Source organism: Cervus elaphus, chromosome 19 (genome assembly GCF_910594005.1).
Source record: "Cervus elaphus chromosome 19, mCerEla1.1, whole genome shotgun sequence".
Lineage (NCBI taxonomy): Eukaryota > Metazoa > Chordata > Mammalia > Artiodactyla > Cervidae > Cervus > Cervus elaphus.
Window position 1 is genome coordinate 52,543,776 of NC_057833.1, and position 21,614 is coordinate 52,565,389.

The window sequence follows — 21,614 nt, forward strand, 5'->3', positions numbered from 1 at the left end:
TTAGAGGCCATTTAGCATAGGGATAAATGGCCTTATTAACCCGTGAGAACTTTTCCATATAATAGCAAATTGATACACTGTTTATAAAGATGATTGAATTATTAAAGAAAGAGTAACTAATGTTATTGTAATATACACTTATATGATTATACATAAACATATAATGCACTTTCAGAAGACATTTATCTATTGGATCATAGCTGTGAAAGGGATATCATTTTTTTCCCCTTTTTGAGACTAGAATACATGAGGTGTGTGGAATATTAATTGAATTGAGATATGATATTAATTGGTTGTTACCAATATAATCAATGATAATAAGATAATTTTTTAGCTTCTTTAGCTTTTTTGGCAGAGATTTTTGAGGGCATTGGGGCTTCCCTGGTAGCTCAGCTGGTAAAGAATCTGCCTGCAATGCAGGAGACCCCAGTTTGATTCCTGCATCGAGAAGATCCGCTGGAGAAGGGATAGGCCACCCTCTCCAGTATTCTTGGGCTTCCCTGGTGACTCTGCTGGTAAAGAATCTGCCTGCAGTGCAGGAGACCTGGCTTTGATCCATGGGTTGGGAAAATCCCCTGGAGAAGGGAACAGCTACTGACTCCAGTATTCTGGCCTGGAGAATTCCATGGACTGTGTAGTCCACGGGGTTGCAAAGCGTTGGACACAACTGAGTGACTTTTACTTCACTTTGAAGGCATTATCAGGTAAACTAATGACACTGTCTTTTCTATATTTCAAACCAGACTTTGTTTATGTGATACATTTCATATAGTTTCTAAACTGACTTTTTACTGGATATAAAAGGTTATCATTAAATTTTGATGTTTCAGAGTCCAAAATGAGAATATGGGTAATATGAGCTTCTTAAAGCTATAGTAGCTTCCCAGATTTATATAGCAACTTTGGTGTAAACCATTTGAAATATTCCATACTTGGTTTTACTAATCATAGCATTTTTGATGTAACAGAAACTATTAATTTATAAAATTTCACTTTTATAATAAACATTTGCCAACTTTTACATCAGACTCTCTTATTCAGTACCTCTAAAAGGGTTCTGATCACTAGTTTCTAATGGTGGGGGCCTGTTTCTGTACCACTAACAGTTCTCTGGGTACCAGCTGGATGTCCAACAGTTCAGTTCAATTCTGTCACTGTCTACCTGGAAATAGCATCAAATCCCATAGGCTAAGGGCTCAGTCCCACAAGCCCCCAACTTCAGGCACTAGTTGCAAGCCCAGCTTATTAACTGTGCTTCTGGTCAACCAGCTGTAAATAAATCAGATTCCTATAACCCCCTCCTTGAGTTTGGTTAATTTGTTAGAGGAGCTAACAGAACTTAGAAAATGGTTTCCACTGAAATGTTGTGAAGTAATTAGCCTCCAACTAATAATTAAAAAAAAAAAAAAAGGTTAAAAAAAACAAACAAAAAAGAAAATGGTTTACTCACTAGATTACTGGCTTATTACAAAGGATATTAAAGGACACAGATCAACAGCCAGATGAAGAGATGTATAGGGCGAGGTTTGAAAGAAGAGGTGTGGAGCTTCTGTCCTTTGTAGGCTTGCTACTCTCCCCCAGTCTTCTTGTGATTACCAACCCAGAAGCTCTTTGAACCCTTCCTTTTGGGTTCCTGTGGAGGCTTCATTATATAGGCGCAATTGATCAAATCATTGGCCATTGGTGATCAGTTACTCTTTAGCCTCTTCCTCTAACCAGGAATTCGGGGAGGTGGAACTGAAAGTTCAAGCTCTCCTGTCACAGGATTGATTACCCCTGGCAACTAGCCTGCGTTCTTAGGTGACTTCAGGATACTCCAAGACACTGTATTAGCATAACTAAAGATAACCTGTCTCTCTCTCGCGAGAGCTCAGTGTGTCCAGCTCTTTGTGATCCTTTGGACTGTAGTCCACCAGACTCCTGTCCATGGGATTTTTCAGGCAAGAATTCTGGAGTGGGTTGCCGGTTCCTCCTCCAAGGGGTCTTCCTGACCCTGGAATCGAGCCTGCATCTGCTGCATCACAGGCATATTCTTCACCTGCTGAGCCATCTGGGAAGCCCGCCTTATCTCTATTCAGAAGACCCAATTTATATTTCTTATTATAATATACAAGATTGTGCCCCCCTGTAAAACTGAATTCTTAGCCTATAAAAGAAGTAACCAAGTCATTTATAAATGCTTGAAATTATGAACAAGGTTTAGATTCCTTATTCTAAATCCAATTTCAAACTGCTTGAATCTAGTATTAGAAAATGCAAGTCTTCTAGTCTCATAGGGAAGCTAAGAATAGCAGTCCAATCACAGGTTGGGTGGTTGTGGTGACAGGTCCTCATCTTTAAGAGAAAGCCTTATGCATTCTAAAATACTGTATGTGAACTTGTAATGGTTAAATGTTTATGTCTCACTTCTTCCTATGTTGAAACTAAAACTGTATTGGCCCATCTTTATTATAATAGTAGATAAGCCAAAGTCAGCCTCAATGGAAAAGAAACCCAGCTGCATTTTCAGAAATTTGATTTTTGTTAGCCCAAAGGCATTTGATTTTCAAGGTGACTTCTGAAGTAAAACAGCAGGTACATTGCCATAATGGAAAAGTATAACTTTTTCTTCTTTGAAGGTCACTGCTCTTATTGGTTAAAAAAAAAAAAGTAACCAATTATCCTTTTCTTATCCTGGTGCAGTTGTCCTTTCCTTCTCTCCTGGGAAGACCACTGAATAAGTATTAAGTGTATTAAGTAAAAATGAATGAGATTAAAAATGAGCTTTCTTTTTTCCCCTTTTAATTTAAGGATACAGAAATGTCTTTGGAAAATCAAGAAAATATTCTGATTGTTATCCCATTCAGGTGGCATGCTGGTTACTAGATCCAGATTCCAAGGAGCCGACTCTTCACAGCATAGTTTCCCGTTTTCTTCCTCATGAGCTTCCACTCCTGGAAGAGATAGAGACTGGCCAAGGAATTCAAAGCCTAGGGCTGAATGTCAGCACTGAGCATTCTGGACGATACAGAGCATCTGTAGAGTCCATTCTCATCTTCAACTCTATGAATCAACTTAATTCTTTGTTGAAGAAGGAAAACCTTCAAGGTAAAAAAACAGTTACTGGCATTTTTATGATGTTGTAAGACTGGGGATAGTTCTATATTTAGTCACTCTGTCACAGGTGGATAAATTACACTTTATTTTTTTAATATAAGTTATACTTTTTATGCAAACCCTTTCTTTTGATTGTCTAGTGCAGGAGTCAACATAATTTTTTCTGTAAAAAGCTAGATAGTGACTAGTTTTGGTTTTGTAGGCTAGATGATCTCAATCAGGAATATTCAGCTCTGCCATCATAGCATGAAAGCAGCTATAGACAGCATGAAAATGAGTGTTCCAATAAATCTTTATTTACAAAAACAGACATCTGGCCCCAGATTGGCCATAGTTTGCTGACCTTTGGCTTTACTATAGTGAAGTTAGAACATTTTATTCATTTATTCCTAATTTTATATTTGAATGTTATCAAATGGTTTTAGAAATACACTTAGTATGTATCTTTTATGGATTTAAAACAGTGAACTATTTTCTTTGTAGAATTCTTTAACAGTTATTTTTTTCAGCAAAGTGTATTCATGTGAATCTTTTTTTTTTCCCCTTGTGAGAAATAGTGTGGATTTATTGTGCAGGCTGCTGGCCTAGATTGTCTGTCTTGAATTCATAGAGCATAATATATACTTAAGGTGAAAATGATGAAGTGAAACAAGGTTGACTTCATTGTAAGGAGATGGAAACCATGGATTTATTGGCTGATTAATTAACATTACAAACAGGAGACTGACGTAGGGCTTGAATCTGCATTATTTATGAGGGACCTTGGGCAAGCTACTTTAACTCTCTAAGTCTGGTTCTTATTTTGAAAGTGTTAAATGAGACAGAGAACTTAGTACTTGTCACACATTAGGCACTTGTTGCTATTGTTCTTCAGTCGCTAAGTCGTGTTCGACTCTTTGCGACCCCGTGGACTCCTGTGCACCAGGCTTCTCTGTCCTTCACCATCTCCTGGAGTTTGCTCAGACTCATTGAGTTGGTGATGCTACCCAACCATCTTGTCCTCTGTCATCCCCTTCTCCTCCTGCCCTCAGTCTTTCCCAGCATCAGGGTCTTTTCCAATGAGTTGATTCTTCACATCAAGCGTCAAAGTATTGGAGCTTCAGCTTCAGCCTCAGTCCTTCCAGTGAATATTCAGGATTGTATTAGTTGATGATTATTATTACTTCTAGCACAAACCCTCTGTGCTGGTTATAAAGTTCTCCCTGATATTACTGGGATAAAATAATAACAAAAGCTTATTTGCTTGCAGGAGACTTGATTAAGTGATGTTAATTAACAGCTCTTCAACAAGCATTCGAGTATTTCAAACTCAGCCTTTCTAAGCCAATGTAGGCAGGTAAAGAAGTTGGAGTACACAGTACACCTTCCTCAGGACTCCTTCTATATTCATGGACAATAATGCTGAGTGAACATAGCTAATTCCCTCTTAGTCTGACTAGTCTGCCTCTAGGATAGGCATCCTGGGTAGTCTGTATAATTTCTAAACACTGACATTTGATGATGGTGATATGAATTAGTCTGTAATTTTTTAGACATTTATTGCCCATTACCAGATTTGTAAGTTTCTCAGTCTAATTGGGAGGGTACTGTTCCGTTACTTATAAGATAATTTTTCACCTGTTAAAAAAAAAAAGACTGACATTCCTTTTCAGAAAAGTGTAAGAAACCCTCAAGATTTATAATTTTTTCTTTGTGCCTTCACAGCTTTTTTCCCATGCAAATTTTCAGAAGTGGGTGACCTGTAGGTGTTAAATGCATTCTTGTACAGTGTTAAATATTTCTTATTCAAAGAATACATAGAATTGAAGTACATTGAAATAAGGGAAGTTTTAGGAGAGAATGTGGACAGCCATCACATTTTATTTGGAAATGATTATTTCAGGTTGCGCTTATTAGTTTTAGTAGGCCTCCAGAATCTTCATCTTTTTCTCTTCTCATCGTCTTGCCTGTTGGAAAGGTGTGTTCTAGCTGACTTTCTCCCAGTAGAGAGCTGATTTTTGTTTGATTATGAATAAATATTAATAACAGAATGTGTCTTTGCTTAATTTGACCCCAGAACAAAGTATCCTGTTCTTTTCACATTGATCAATTAGCTCCTTTTTAAAGTAGTTTGAACATAGATGAGATGATTTTTTTAGGTGTGGAGTGAGTTGATTTCTCTCTTTTTCAACTGACCTCAGCCACACAGATTTATATAAGTCATAATCTTATTTTTCATTAACACTTCATCATTGATCCATCTAGGTCCTCTTTTTATTCACTGTTATTTTAATAATATAATGAGTAACTGTTAACTCACATTAACAACTTAGACATTTGTCTACCTGGGTCTTCCTTTTTCCTTATGCATCGTAAGTTTTATGTTTATCATTCCCTTATTTTCTTAATATGTATAAGTCCAAAAATATATTATTTGGTTTTGTTTGTTTTTGAACTTTATAAAACATCTGTCACACTATGTCTTTGTTTTGCTTGCTCAGCATCATGTTAGGAAGATTCATGCATATTATTGCAAGTATCTATAGTTTACTTATTTTCACTGCTGTGTAATATATCACTGTGTGTGTGCATGCGTGTGCGCACATGCATGCACACTAAAATATATTAATCCATTTTCCCATTGATGAATGCTTAGATTGTCTCTAGTTTTGTTTTCTTTTATTTTTTGTTCTGCTATACCAAATAGTTCTATATAAATATTCTTGTAAATTTACATGTCTCCTGCTACATTGGGTAAGAATTTCTTTTGGCTATAGAATTGCTTCATCTTGGAAATAGGAGTATTCAACCTTTCAAAATAATGGTAGGCTGTTTTTCAGAATGGTTGTACAAAATTTGTCCTTTCAACAGCAATGTGAAAGAAATCTTGCTGATTACATTGTCTCTACTTTGCAAATTCATTGGTTGTAAAATGATTGTAATTTTTCTTTCAACTACTACTTTGACTTCTTTAATAACTGTTAGATTATTCAGTTATATCTTTTTGATTATGTTTTAGTGGCCTATATATTTTTAAAGCATTTATCTAAAGGTATTGCTGATTTTTTTCTTTTTTATATCTCTGGTTTGTTATGTCTTTTTCTTTCATAATATTATTGTTTAATCGCACTAGAAGTTTATCCAATTTTTCAGTGTTTTCAAAAAACTAATTTTTACCTTTGATCTTTCCTATTGTTTTTGTTTTCTGTTTCATTGATTTCTGTGAACTTTTATATAATCTCTTTTCTTCGAGTTCCCCTGACTTTATATGCAGTCCTTTTTCTAAATTCTTAAGTTTGATATTATGCTCGTTACTTTTCAAATCATATTTTTCTTTTCTAATTTACGTATTTAAGGCTATAATTTCCTCAAAGTTCTACTTTCATCATATCTTACAAGTTTTGACATGTAAGGTTTTCATTGTTTTATCCTAAATATTTAAAATTTTCTGGTGTGACTTTTTTAGATGAATAAATTATAAGATTATTTTTAATTCTCAAATAGTTGAGAGCTTCTTTTATACTTTTATTATTACATTCAATCTCTATTGTGTTGTAGAGAATATCTTTGTATAATACCCATTCTTTGAAGTTCTTTGAGAATTGTTTTGTAACCTAAAACCTGAATTATTGTGTAAATGTTCTGTGTGCACGTAAGAATATAGGTATACTAATTCTGGATGCAGACTTTTATAAACGTCTGTTAATTCAGTGTTGTTTAAATCATCAGAAAATTATATCTAATTTTCCCTATAGTTCAGGCAATGTTAATTTTATAGCATATCTGAGACTACTTTATTAGGTGCATACAGGTTTAAATTGGTGTATTTTCCTGGTACATTAAATCTGTTATTATGTTTGACTAGTTCTACCACTAGTAGGATTTTTATTCTTAATCATCTGTTTTTTTTGGAATGACTATGGCAGCATCAACTTTCTTTTGATTATTTGCTTGCCTCATACATCTTTTTTCTGTCCCTTTAAATCTTCTAGATCCTTATGCTTTAGATGTGTCTTATAAACAAAGTATAGCTTATTTCTTTTTCAGACTATCAGTTTTTTCCCACAAATTTGGCAGTTTATAATTATTGATGTGTTTCTGTTCATTGTGATTATTGACATATCACACTTTCCTGCTGTTTTGTTTGTATTCATCTTGTTTGATTTTGTATATAGTTTTTAAAAATTTAATTTTTAATTGAAGGATAATTGCTTTACAGAATTTTGTTGTTTTTTGTCAAACTTCTGATTTTGTATATAGTTTATTCATAGCTGTGCTCTGAGTCTAATGATTCTATGGCTGCAAGTCCTAGGGAATCAGTGGAGTGCTCCAGGGTTTGCTGGGTGGGGGATGCCTTCCTCTGGAAAGACTTTGCTCTGGCTTCAGCTTGTTACTAAACTACACTGCATTCACGGCCTGCATTAGCTTTTCTTGGGAGTTTTGGTTCAGAACAGGAGCCTGAGAATCGGCTTCTCCTTCTCTTGCTACTCCAAAGATATGTTATCCCCTCAACCTTTTTGGGCTAAGACTTCATTCACATTGCAGCCCTATTTCTTCCTACTGTCTGTGAATCCAAGCTGGCTTCCTATCATTCTTGACTCCTCTTTTTTTGACCCTAGTTCCTTGTTTCTCTAGTTGCATATTCCATGAATTTCTGCTCTGACTCCAGGCCTGTGAAGCCAGGCTCTGACTGCCCATATCTTCTGACCGTCAGAGGCTAGTAGCTCTCACTTGTTTGTTTGCTTTTGGTGGTAGTTAACAGGTATCATTTGGGATTTCTCCTACTGATTGAGACCAGGAGTGCCTTAACGAATGTGTGTGTGTGGAACTGGAGAAGACAGGCCAGGGTTACACAGAGTCCTAGTGACCCATAACACTGGAAGTAGAAATCTTTGCTGTGGATTTTTTTTCTTAATAAATTTAGGATAGCATTTCCCATAGAATGTTCTATGAACACTCACTTTTCACAATGTTAATAAATATTAAACATGTAAAGGGCTTTATAGTCAAATGATTTCACTCTTTTGATTAAAACAAACATTAAAATAGCTGTCTTTGTTCAGTTCTACTCAGATCCTTTGATATATTAACAGGCATCATGAACATGTAAGAGTAGTATATAAATGCTGAAATTCACAGTATACAGTGTCTTTCAGTCCCAACCTTTCTTAGAGTATTTTTGAGACTAATATGCTAATGAACATACTAGGGAAACTGACTTAGAATGAATATTTTGTTGAGAAATGTCAGCAGATGGAAAAATACTCTGATTTCTTACTTCAAGAATCTTACTTACCCTTTCCTCTTAGAACACTGGAAAATATAAAACCTTTATATTTAGCTTTGTGCAAGCCTGCATACCATGGGACCAGGAGTGTTGGAAATCATTTTGGGGAATTAACCTTTTATAGTCAGCTTAGCAAATAAAATTGGCTACCTTGTGTTTTACTAAGAGTAGGAACAGAAACATCATCTTGGGAGAAATGAAGTCACTTACAATTCAGACTGTTCATCAGGTTGCCTGTTTTACTCTCTGAATAGACACAGATAGTAGTCCAAAGCTTAAATGGAAAAGTGGAAAGTACTTTAATACCTTTCACTGATGGTTTGAGAATGTGGCTCAGGAGACTGGATCTTGAAGGATAGCTTAGTAGCATCTCTGATTTTCCCAGAAAAATGCTATGTATATAGGTAACGATGCTGAACTAGTCACTTAGCTGGTGAATTAATGGTTTTTGCTTTCTTTTTTTTTTTTCTTCCAGATGTTTTCTGTAAAGTGGAAATGCCCTCCCAGTACTGCCTAGCCTTGCTAGAACTAAATGGAATTGGTTTTAGTACTGCAGAATGTGAAAGTCAGAAACACATAATGCAAGCCAAACTGGATGCCGTTGAGATGCAGGCCTATCAACTAGCTGGCCATAGTTTTTCCTTCACCAGCTCAGATGACATTGCTGAGGTTGTATAATGGGAATGGAGAATTTAGAAAGTCATTTTCAGAGCAAAAAAATGGTTTGTGTGTATATATTTCATAAATGTGTTTACCTAAACACCAAAGGTCAATAAAATAAAACAATTGGTTAACCAGAATACTTTGGAGATGTATTCCAATATCTCCTTTGTATGTTTTTTTTTTTCTTTTTTTTTTTTTTTTCAGCCTTGCTGAAGCAAAGCCTCAAAAAATTAGTTTAACAACTCAAGATTGTTTCTCTCCACGGAAATCTTTAGTAAAAGGCGAAAGATTTATACGATCTGAAGAGAAACCAGAGTATTGTATGTTTTTATTTATGAATAGGAAGGTAGTGAAGAAGTATCCTAGAAAGTGTGTTTCACGAGGAGATTTGCCTGGTACAGAAGAAGCACTCAGTAAATGTTATGCAGATGAGATCTGTAATAGTAGTTGTATAACAGTGTAGATGTTTCTCCATGAAGTTAGTCATTTCATGAACTTTCACTCCTTCCTTACTGCAAAATTAGATACTTTTCTTAGATGTTAGTGAAAAAGGACTCTTTGCTTTTTTAACCTACAATATTTTTATCGCCTTATGTAAGTTTATACATAGTTTGCCCTTTTCTCCCCCAATAGTTTGTATTGTGTTCTTTCCCCATACTCCACAAGGGATGGTTGAGTTGTTTTGGGAGAGTTACTGATAGATGGGTGCTTATACTTGATAGCTTTGAAGTTTTGTTGTTTTCTAGATGTGATTCAGTTTTATAGCATGTTGGTAAATATTTTAAGACTCTTCTATTTATTCCTTAACTCCTTGACTTTGGGCCACTTTATCAACCCTTTCAGTTCAGTTCAGTTCATTTCAATGGTATGGACCTAACAGAAGCAGAAGATATTAAGAAGAGGTGGCAAAAAGATCAACCCTTTACATCTCAGTAAAATACTTCATAGTAGAAATACCTCATGGAGTTGTGAGAAATAAAAAATAAATGTAAAATACTTATAGCAATACCTGTCTGAAAGTAAATATTCAATAAATATGTAAAGGGCATAAAAATGACTCCCCTTTTAAGCCACAGAGTTAAGTGTTTTTAAAAAATGAGAAACTAGCTAATCTTGTTCAGTTGCTAAGTCATGTCTGACTCTGTGACCTCATGGACTGTAGCACACCAGGCTTCTCTGTCTTCCACTGTCTCCTCAAGTTTGCTCAAATTTGTGTTCATTGAGTCGGTGATGCTGTCTAACATATCTTAATAAGAGAATATAAATGAATGAGTTGAGAGAGTAGATAGTGTTCTGAATTGCCTAAGTTGGAACCCCTCTAGTATGAACTAGTGAGTTTTAGGTATCCATGTTTTAGGGAACTTCCTCTGCCCTAGAGCCTAGATCTGTGTTCCTTGTAAGCCTTCTTTCTTTAGTGGGTGCTTACTGGTCACTTTCTAGCTTTTGTTATTGCTACATTGGACCCTCTCCTGGCTTTTTGTTCAGGGATTCTCAGGATGTAGCTTTGTGGTGGTGGAATTTAGATGGCTTTTTGGATCCCTTCCTACTTCAGTGTTCTCTGATTTTTGTGATCATACAATAGCCACAAAGGCTCCCATGCCTATCCTCTATGGGGCTTAAATGATCAAGCAGCCACATTGGTTACCATATCAAGAAGTATTTGGGTGAACTTACAATCCTCAGAGCCACTGAAGTCTTATTGCCAATACTTTATTTGTTAGTTGTTCAGCACAAAATATATGTTCTTGTGTTTGATTATTAAGAGCCTGGTGTTAGAATTAACCTGACATTGACTAAATTAGGGTATGGACAGTCTACCTAAGATTTTTATTGCCATTACTTATTAAATGTGTTAATTCCAAATTGTCCAAAAAAAATTCTTTCAACTCATGTTGAACTATATAGACTCTTTTCTTGAATACTTTTAAAAATGTTTTCTGAATGATAATACGTGTGATTTGATTCTTGATTAAAAGGGCATACATTTCTTGCAGGTTTTATTTTTGGAACTAAAGTTGCCACCAAATGGAGAGGAAAAAAACCAAGGCATCAAGAAAACTTTGGGTTCTACCAGAAGAGGAAATGAGAATGGACGGAAGCTAAGGCTGGGAAAACAGTTCAGCACTAGTAAGGTGCTCACTGGGGCAGTCACAGGGCGGAATCTGAACTTCTGTTAGCATTTGGCATCTTGAAAGAATACTGATGCGATCAAAATCCAACGTAGTCCACCATTTGAATTTATCTAGACAAACAAATTGATTTCTGGTTCAGCTGCCCAAACACACTGTGGAGACATTCCAGAATGGAAAATCTGGATCATAATCTGACTTAACAGTATGTCCTTCCTATCATTAAAAGAGTATATAAAAGTTTGTAAATTCAGACCTATATAGACATATTTAATTAATGATATGCACTACTCTTGGACCGACATGCCCTACTCTCAGACTGCAGAATATAGTTTTTGTAGTTAAATGAACATGAACAAAGATATGGAAGAATTTAAAAAATAAAGAAAAAGTTAATATAAATTTTTTTTTAATTCCAGAGCAAAATAGTAAGTTTTCCATGAATTTATTTTGAGAATATAATCTGTTAATTTCAAAGTAAAATTTAATCACAACTCATGGAAACTGTATGCATGGGCCAAAAGAGAGAAAAGGCTTAATTTTACATTTTTACTAAATGAATTATCAATGGAAAATAAGAATTGAAAGTACAGCCACATGGAGAGACCAGTCCAAGTAGCCATCCTATATAGATTCTTCCCCCAACCTTGCATTTATCATGGGGTCTTAGTTCCCTAGAAACCAGGGATCGAACCTGTGACTCCTGCATTGGAAGTGTGGAGTCTTAGCTGTTGGATTGCTAGGGAAGTCACATTCTGTAGAATTTTGACCATAATATTATTAACTATGACTTGCCTCCCCCGGGGAAGTTTCCATAGCTTCATTCTGTAGCAAAACTTATTTGATAGCATTACCCTTTTATCTCACAAGTTTTTATCCTTAATGGTTCATTGAAATTCTGTAGCATAGAAAATTCAAAGTTTTAAAAATAGATTTCCTTGATACAAAATCCATGAAAGTATTATGGCAAAAAGAAAAAAAAAAAAAGCAACTGGGAAACTTATAATCACATGAGCAATGGAGGAGGAAAATGTAAAGAAAAAAGATGAGGTAAACACTTGGGTACGGGGTGGGAAGCAGCTACTTTGCTAAGTTCTAAATTGATATCACTCAACATTAACATATTTACATTTAATAATTTATAGTTATTGTGGATTTATCATTATGGTGATTTCTAAAAAAAATAGTTATTTTATAATAGTAAAGTTGAGTTAGATACAGGAGTTACCAAATTTAATTTTGAGACTGTAATTTTTGCTTAAAAGAGATTCTGGTTTGCTATGGAATTTGGACAAGAGTCTGATCTTACTTTATTATAATTTTTTTGGCAGGATGTTTTAAATAAATTAAGGCCATTACATCCTTTACCAGGCTTGATCTTAGAGTGGAGAAGAATCACTAATGCTATTACCAAAGTGGTCTTTCCCCTGCAGCGGGAAAAACGTCTGAATCCTTTTCTTGGAATGGAAAGAATCTATCCTGTATCACAATCACACACTGCTACAGGTAATGAGAAATCTTAATGTGGATAATATCCAGGTTTGCGAAAAATATTCTTATGTAATATTTGCTTATGATGACCAAGGAATTCAAGTGTTCATCATTGGATTCAGTGAAGTTTTATAAACATGAAAGACGTGTGATTGCTAAGTCGCTTTAGTCGTGTCTGACTCCTTGTGATTCTGTGGCCTGCGGCCTGCCAGGCTCCTCTGTTCATTGAATTTTCCAGGCAAGAACGCTGGAGTGGGTTGCCATTTCCTCCTCCAGGGCCTCTTCCCAACCCAGGGTTTGCACCCATGTCTCCTGCATTGGCAGGCGGGTCCTTTGCCACTTGTGCCACCTAGGAAGCCCAGTACTGCATCCAAAGCATGGATGGATATTACCTAGATAAAGAGATGAAATTTAGTCTAAAGATATAGTTCCTTCTTTCAAGTACTCTATAGAATAATTTGGATGTCTGAGATTGGATGTGAATATACCCAGGAATTAAATCTTTATTTGAATTAATGATCTTATCTGACTTTAGTCCCAGCCCTCTCCTGAATCGCCTAGGAATCTCTCCAGGTTGAATCTATGTAGGGCTGTGTGGCATCTGTATAATAAGGAGTGTCTTATTTTATTCAATCAAGAGAAGAAAGCGGTAGAGTCCATTGTGTGTCTCTCTTGGGATAAGTATGCATGTAATCTCATGAAGGAAAAAAACATTCTTTTTCTAGGTAGTGTACTACTCTACATATTTGCCAAAATGCAATGTGCAGTAGAAGAAAGGGCAGCATTATCTCCTTCATAGAGGAGGCATTTTAGTTTGGTGGTGTGGAATGTGGGCTTTGATACCACATTTTCACAAGGTTTGAATCTTGGTGCTTTGAATCTTTAGTCAAGGTACTTAACCTCTCAGTGCCTAAGTTTCCTCATGTATGAAACAAAATAATGAGAGTCCTACCTCACTGGGTAATCCTGAGGATTAAATAGGCCAGTATATGTAAAGTGTTTAGAATAGTGCAGGGTACATTATCAGTTGTTGTTATTGAGACTAAGGGCACCATCAGGAGCTGCTTTTCTCTCTGCTTGCTTAGTCTCTGTTTTAAACAATTTCTCTTTCTCTTCTTCCCTATTTAGCTAACTTCTTGGTGCTTCTGCCTGTTTCTTGCACTGTTTTGAATTTCGTTTTGAAACATATGCTAATGCTATAAACTTATGTAAAATAAATCCTTGTTGGTAAAGAAACAAAGTCAACCGAGAGTTTTCAAAGCAAATTTATTTGTTGCTTAGAAAGCAGAAAATCATCAATTCCTTGTTTTTCTGATTGGTTTTCATTATACTGTGCCTGCACTTAAAGAATATTTTAGAAATAGAAGCTTATGTTAGTAAAGTCTATCATTATAGAATTCATCTCCGTGAAACTGTTCATGTCTTGTAATTTATTTTTGCCATTTTATTTGTCCATCAGTTCTACCTCATTAATTCAAACACTAGACCTGAATATTAAGTATTATCATAGAAAAGAAGGCAGTGTACTTAAAAAGAATATTAAATATTATCATAGAAAAGAAGGTAGAAAGAGACTTGGATTCTTTCCTGTGCTACTTGTTGCTGCTGCTGCTAGGACACTTCAGTCGTGTCCGACTCTGTGTGACCCCATAGACGGCTGCCCACCAGGCTCCCCTGTCCCTGGGATTCTCCAGGCAAGAACACTGGAGTGGGTTGCCATTTCCTTCGCCAATGCATGAAAGGGAAAGGGAAAGTGAAAGTGAAGTCGTGTCTGACTTGTAGCGACCCCATGGACCACAGCCTACCAGGCTCCTCTGTCCATGGGATTTTCCAGGCAAGAGTACTGGAGTGGGCTGGTGCTACTTGTTAGCTTTGTAAAATTGAATAGGCCATTTAATGCTAATAAGTATGTTAATATCTACCATTAATTGAGCACTAATTTTTGCTAAAATTAAATAACAAGGGCATAATATTAAGAGTTTATTCACTAAAACTGTATCTGAGATACTTAAAATATCTGATTCTCAAAAGAAGATGCAGTTATATACAGAAACTGGTAGAGAGTCTGTTACAATGAAGAGTATCATAAAACAGAATTTTTATCTTCTTATATGTGTATTATAAAAACAGTCGTAACAATTACCCAGATTTTTTGAACAACACTTGTGTTTTTGGAAAATTCAATAAGTAGATAAATAAAATGTAAAATATTTAGGGAAAAATAAAGCCACAAGCATTAAATCAAATTGGTTTCTGTTTCCTAGAAAATTTATTAGCCACCTGATTCTGGTTTCTAGCCATGTCAGTGCTGTCTGCCATTGATTCTCGTGATAGGTGAGGAGGAGGAGGAAAACTGGCCAGGTGGTGTCTAGAATGTCGGGCTGTGCTCGCCGTCCCTCACTGCTGCCCTGTCTCCTGCCTCAGTTAGCTCCTGGGGCCCCAGCCGTCCCTGCTCAGGACTCAGTTGCCCTTCTGCTTCAGGTCTTTCTGTGTCTTGTGCATTCCTGGCTTTTAAAGTCCTCGACAGTCATTCCTCGTAAGACCCATTTGATTTGTCTTTTACTCATGAGTGTAACTGCTAGTGTTTTATAGTGCTAACTTCTGGTACTTGTTTTACTGTGGGAATAGTATGATTTATCATATTACTTCTTATCATGGGATTGTTTCTATAGAAGTTAATACAAAACACTGTATTATAGCTGATTCATATATTCATACATTGAGATTGTTCTTTAGTTTAAAAATAATAGAGCATGGATTTTAGGATAATTCATAAATAGTATTTTTGTTAAAATAAATGTCAGATTTCCCCTCCTCCCTTACCCCTCTAATTTTTTTTTTTTTTACCCCTCTAATTTTATGTCTTCATTCTGCTTGATTTTAGGACGAATAACCTTTATAGAGCCAAATATTCAGAATGTACCGAGAGATTTTGAGATAAAAATGCCAACAGTAGTAGAGGAAAGCCCACCTTCCCAAGCTCTAGGCAAAGGCCTACTTCCTATGGGCAGGTAGACTATTTGTCTTCATTTGTGGTAATATACTTTTGGGAATATGAATGGCTCAAATGTCTTTATTTGTTTCAATATACTTTTGGGAATATGAATGGCTCAAAAACAGCCTATTGGGTAAAATAATGAAATAGTTTAATTTTCTGTTCTAGGCATACACAGTTCTATTCCGAGCACTACCCATTTCAAATCCTGAGTCTGTCTATAAAGAAACTAGTTGGCAGTAAAAAGCTGAAATCCTGGGTGCCTAATTAAATCAACCAGCACTGTATGCTTCTTTGTTAGATATTAAAGGGACAAGTTTAGCACTGTCTGAAATATCTCCCTTCCTGACATCTCCATCTGCTCAGATGAATGTGCTCAGAAAAAGCACAGATCATTTCTATTAGATACGATCTATGAGATTTATTGAGTTGAGTGAAGCAGTTTGTAGGAAAGGTTATTACAGAAATACCTTATGTCTTGTTCAATTGAATGTTTCCTGAACAAGGTCTAGTATCTTTATTAAGCTTTAAAGTGGGTTTCAAATAAGGCTTTTACATTTCTTAGAAATACTGACTTACTGAAAAGCTCAGACCCTTTTCATATGTTTGAGACTACCTCATGTCCGACTGATGGATATTTTTTGCTCCAACAGAGGAGGAAAAAAGAAGGGCTGTGGCATGAATGCCAGGCACCAGGCAAAGATGGAAGAGAGAGCCTCAGACAGAGGAATGCCCATCTCGGTTAGCATGCGACATGCCTTTGTGCCTTTCACAGGTAAGGTGACTGATGATGGTTTTGAGCTTCTTATTGCTGTGGAAATGGTTTTCAAAGCACTGATAAAACAAATTATGAATAAGACTCAGAAGAATGCATTGTTTCCTCCTTGTTTCCTCTCTTTGGTGGAGCCTATTTTTCCCTTTTGTATTGCCAGATTTGTAACAGTCACTCATAATTGTCTTCATGATCTGCTCTGTGGGAAACTTCTGGGGCATTTGCTCAGCATCCTACTGAAATCATGTTATCCTCAGTCTCTGTCAACCTTTTTGTAGAATCCAATGAATTTTGTTAGTCCTCATCCTCTTCGACTTCTCTACAGCATTTGTCATTCTGTGAACCCTCTGTTTCAGTTTTTCTCCTCCCTTGACTTCTAAAGGCACTTTTTTTGTTTGTTCCTTTTTAACTTGTTTTGCTCTTTTGTTTCTTCTGCAGTTCTCCCCACTGCTGCTTCCTGTTGCATGGGGTAGCCCTCAAGGCTTGTCTGACTTCTCCTCAGCACTCATCATCAAAACCTTTTTAAGTCATGATCTAACTCCCAAAGCATCAGCCCTATTAGTATACATATTTGCTCTTTTATCTTTTGCCATCTGGCAGGTCTGGGTGAGTGCAGTTAACCAGCTGAATTTATTTAGTTCTGTCAGAAGTTTATATTCGAAGGGTAAAATCATGTCTATGATAGTTTTATTGCCATTGGACAGTTTTCAGTTTTGCTTTTTAAGTATGAAGTACCAGCATTTTACCATTGTAACTGTGTTAAAGTTTTCAGTTCTGTGGTATTAAGAACATTCATGTTGTGGTGCAACCATTACCACCATTCATCTCTAGCACTATTCATTTTCCCCAGCTGAAACTCTGTACCCATTAAATATAACTCTGCCCCCTAACTACCCACAGCCCATGGCAACCACCATTCTATCTAGAATTTGACCATTCTCTATACTTCATATAATGAAATCATATAATATTTGTACTTTTGTGCCAGGCTTATTTCACTTAGTATGTCTTCAAGGTTTATTCATGTTATAGCATTTGTGTCAGAATTTTCTTTTTTAAGGCTGAATAATATTTCATGGTATGTATTTATTCTTACTTAGGTAATAAGATTGTGTTTAACACAACAATACTTTATACTGCTTTTGTTTAAAATTTAAAAATTAAGGTTATTTAAATGTATATGGATTTAACCTGAAAATCTCTGCCAGTTGAATACAGTGTTTAGTTAACTATCTAGAGTAAGTATTGATGTATAGTTGGATTTAGGTCTATTGTCTTGTCATTTGTATTTTGTTCTATCTGTTCTTTATTCTTTTTTAAAAACTATAAATGAATTTTTATTATTGTTTTATTTCTATCTTTTAAATTCTGTATCTTAGATATTTTGGAGTTTACAATATGCATCACATCACAGACTAGCTTCAAATAATTTTATACCGCTTCATCCATAATTTACATTATGGATGTTTTTTCCATTTCCCTTTTCTAGTAATAGGTTTAGCTCCTATGACTATTATAAACTTGCTGTGTAGTTACTTTGGGGGGGCACAGTTACCATTTACTTTCCAGTAACAATATATGAATGTTTCTTTCTCCACAGCCTTGCCACAGAATGTGCTGTCCAACCTCTGGATTTTTGCAATATAAGTAGAAGAAGATTGCTTCTTATTATAGATTTAATTTGCATTTCTTTTATTGTCAATGAAGTTAAGCATTCTTTAATATGTTTAAGGTTCTTTTGTTTTTATTTCTGTGAACTGCTCATTTATATTTTGTTCTTGATTGCACCTCATTTTTGTAATATAGCAATGAGTCCTTTGTGGAATCAGTTGCAAATATTTTTCTAATTTTTCTTTAACCTGGCTTTTATTTATTTTGTTTTTTCCATAGATAAATTTCTAGTCCATACATAAATTATTTGAATCCCCTTAATAACTCTTCTGAACATACAGACCACCTGACTTGTTTTTTGTTGAACGACTTTATTTTTAAAGCAAAGTACACATTTCTTTCCTGCTCCCTTAAGATGCACACACATTAGGAACTAGTTTCTTTATTCAGTCATTCATTCATTCAGTTAACATCCATTTGTTCTGACCTGTTAGGTACCAGGAACTGTGTATTTCTATAGAATGCAAAGGAAGATTAAGTATCCTGTCCCTAGTGGCTAAGTGTTGTGTGGGAGAGGCATGAAAGAACCTCTCTGACATTTATATTATGTCAGTGTTATAGGAACACTGAGGAAAGCACTACCATAATGGTTGAGGGGCAGAGGTCAAAGGTGGCTTTATATACATTACATACCTTTGAAAGCTAAGCAGAAAAAATTTTTACATGTTACAGAACTGAACTGAGTCAAGAGTAAGATTTTAGCTTTTGGATGCATGATCTCAAGGTTCTTTGTTGGAACTGAATTTCTGTCATCCTGCTCAGTACTTGGTTTTGTCTTTGTGCCAACTTTTCTAAAATCATTTGTTTCAGGTGGTTTAATATTAGCTGCTGATTACTCTCAACTTGAGCTGAGGATCTTGGCTCATTTATCCCATGATCATCGTCTCATTCAAGTGCTAAACACTGGAGCTGATGTTTTCAAGAGTATTGCAGCTGAATGGAAGATGATTGAGCTAGAGTCTGTTGGGGATAATCTGAGGCAACAAGCAAAGCAGGTAATCTTTAGTGAACATACTTAACACAAATGGAGAGGATTTTACTGATGCAGAAAATTTTTTTAACTGCCTCAGTCATTTGCATTTGAGAAGTGATTTCTCCCTGTTTGGATTTTTCATGACATTCATCTGAGCCTGTCTCACGATATTCATATATTCCTTTGTAGAGTCAATGTAAAGAATCCAATAGACTTAGTCTGAAGCTACTTAGTATTGGGAGAGCCATATGCATTAGTGATATTATGGTGGTGGTGATGGTAGATACTGTGTGTGTGTGTGTGTGTGTGTGTGTGTGTTTCAAATCTCTAGCCTGTAAGCATACATATATTTGTCTTTCTGCATTCACACACTTTGAGCCATGGTGCTTTTTATAGAAAGGTGCTCTCTGAATGTTTTTTGAAAATATATATATTACTGAACTGTGGATTATAGTCAATAACTATTAGCTTTTTAGTATTTTGAGACCATTGGTGGTTGGCTGATCTGCTTGTGAAATTTCATACTGCCCTTAGACCTTTCAGATAAGCCCATATTAGTTCCTGCTTCTGTTTGACTGTCAGGCACAGGGAAATGAAAGGCCACATTCACACCATTTCCTAGCCTGAATTAACACCGATACTGCCTTACCATGTGACCTGTGGGAACTCTGATGGCCTTTTCAAGAGAGCAGAGTTGTTGGCTGGGGTAAAGGCATACCACTTTCACCTCTAAGATCCTGCTTTACTAGTTTGACATTTACTCTTCTCATTATTCACAGCTGTGATTCTTGATGGGCTCTTTAGGTATGAAACACTTCTCACCACTGCCTGTTTTTTTTTTTTAATTTTTTTATTAGTTGGAGGCTAATTACTTCACAACATTTCAGTGGGTTTTGTCATACATTGATATGAATCAGCCATAGATTTACACTTATTCCCCATCCCGATCCCCCCTCCCACCTCCCTCTCCACCCGATTCCTCTGGGTCTTCCCAGTGTACCAGGCCCGAGCACTTGTCTCATGCATCCCACCTGGGCTGGTGATCTGTTTCACCATAGATAGTATACATGCTGTTCTTTTGAAACATCCCACCCTCACCTTCTCCCACAGAGTTCAAAAGTCTGTTCTGTATTTCCGTGTCTCTTTTTCTGTTTTGCATATAGGGTTATTGTTACCATCTTTCTAAATTCCATATATATGTGTTAGTATGCTGTAATGTTCTTTATCTTTCTGGCTTACTTCACTCTGTATAAGGGGCTCCAGTTTCATCCATCTCATTAGGACTGGTTCAAATGAATTCTTTTTGACGGCTGAGTAATATTCCATGGTGTATATGTACCACAGCTTCCTTATCCATTCATCTGCTGATGGGCATCTAGGTTGCTTCCTGTTTAACACCAAACTTGTTTATTCCACTATTTAGAAAGCCAGCTTTGTTCTCTCTAATCTTTTCGAGGGTTCTGCATTTAGCAAGAATCAAACTGGGTTAAACAGGTAACATTCCAACATTTAATGCTCATAATAAATTCATGAAACAGGTATTATAATTATTCCCACTTTACATTGGAGGAAATCAAGGCATTGAATGCTATTAATAGTATAGAAAAGAGAAGGGGAGGAGTTGAAGTAAAGACCATTATCTTACAAATATCCCCTGGAATAGCCAACCTCAAGGAGTTCAGTTTAGTTCAGTCACTCAGTCATGTCCAACTCTGCGACTCCATGGACTGCAGCACTCCAGGCTTCCCTGTCCATCACCAACTCCCGGAGCTAACTCAGACTCATGTCCATTGAGTTAGTGATGCCATCCAACTGTCTCATCCTCTGTCATCCCTTCTTCTCCCGCCTTCAATCTTTCCCAGCATCGGGGTCTTTTCCAATGAGTCAGTTCTTCGCATAAGGTGGCCAGAGTATTGGAGTTTCAGCTTCAGCATCTGTCCTTCCAATGAATATTCAGGACTGATTTCCTTTAGGATTGACTGGTTGGATCTCCTTGCAGTCCAGGGACTCTCAGGAGTCTTCTCCAGCACCACAGGTCGTGAAGATCTTTTTTGTATAGTTCTTCTGTGTATTCTTGCCACCTCTTCTTAATATCTTCTACTTCTGTTAGGAGAATACTATTTCTGTCCTTCATTGTGTCCATTTTTGCATGAAAAGTTCCCTTGGTATCTCTAATTTCTTGAATAGATCTCTAGTCTTTCCCATTCTATTGTTTTCCTCTAAATGGCTACTCTATTTCTTTGCACTGATCACTGAGGAGGGCTTTCTTATCTCTCCCTGCTATTCTTTGGAACTCTGCATTCAAATGAGTATATCTTTCCTTTTCTCCTTTGCCTTTCACTTCTCTTCTTTTCATAGCTATTTGTAAGGCCTCCTCAGACAACCATTTTGCCTTTTTGCATTTCTTTTTCTTAGGGATGGTCCTGATGCCTCCTGTACAATGTCATGAACCTCCATCTATAGTTCTTCAGGCACTCTATCAGGTCTAATCCCTTGAATCTATCTGTCACTTCCACTGTATAGTCATAAGGAATTTGATTTAGGTCATACCTGAATGA

The 21,614-nt window shown here is 36.2% G+C and overlaps 1 protein-coding gene and 1 non-coding gene across 6 annotated transcripts in view; one reads left to right on the top strand and one right to left on the bottom strand.

Moving 5' to 3' along the window:
• Positions 1–21,614, top strand: part of POLQ (DNA polymerase theta) — a 108,852-nt gene that overhangs the window by 67,583 nt on the left and 19,655 nt on the right. For 2 of the 5 annotated variants that reach the window (XM_043874397.1, XM_043874398.1), the window contains 7 exons: positions 2,847–3,087; positions 8,838–9,031; positions 11,020–11,157; positions 12,486–12,660; positions 15,530–15,656; positions 16,294–16,415; positions 18,894–19,078. In XM_043874397.1, the coding sequence (XP_043730332.1) occupies positions 2,847–3,087; positions 8,838–9,031; positions 11,020–11,157; positions 12,486–12,660; positions 15,530–15,656; positions 16,294–16,415; positions 18,894–19,078 (1,182 nt within the window). The other 3 variants (XM_043874399.1, XM_043874400.1, XM_043874401.1) reach the window with 3 other exon arrangements.
• On the bottom strand, positions 9,228–9,344 carry LOC122676298. The gene has a single exon (XR_006335558.1). It is a non-coding gene; the product is annotated as a U5 spliceosomal RNA (small nuclear RNA).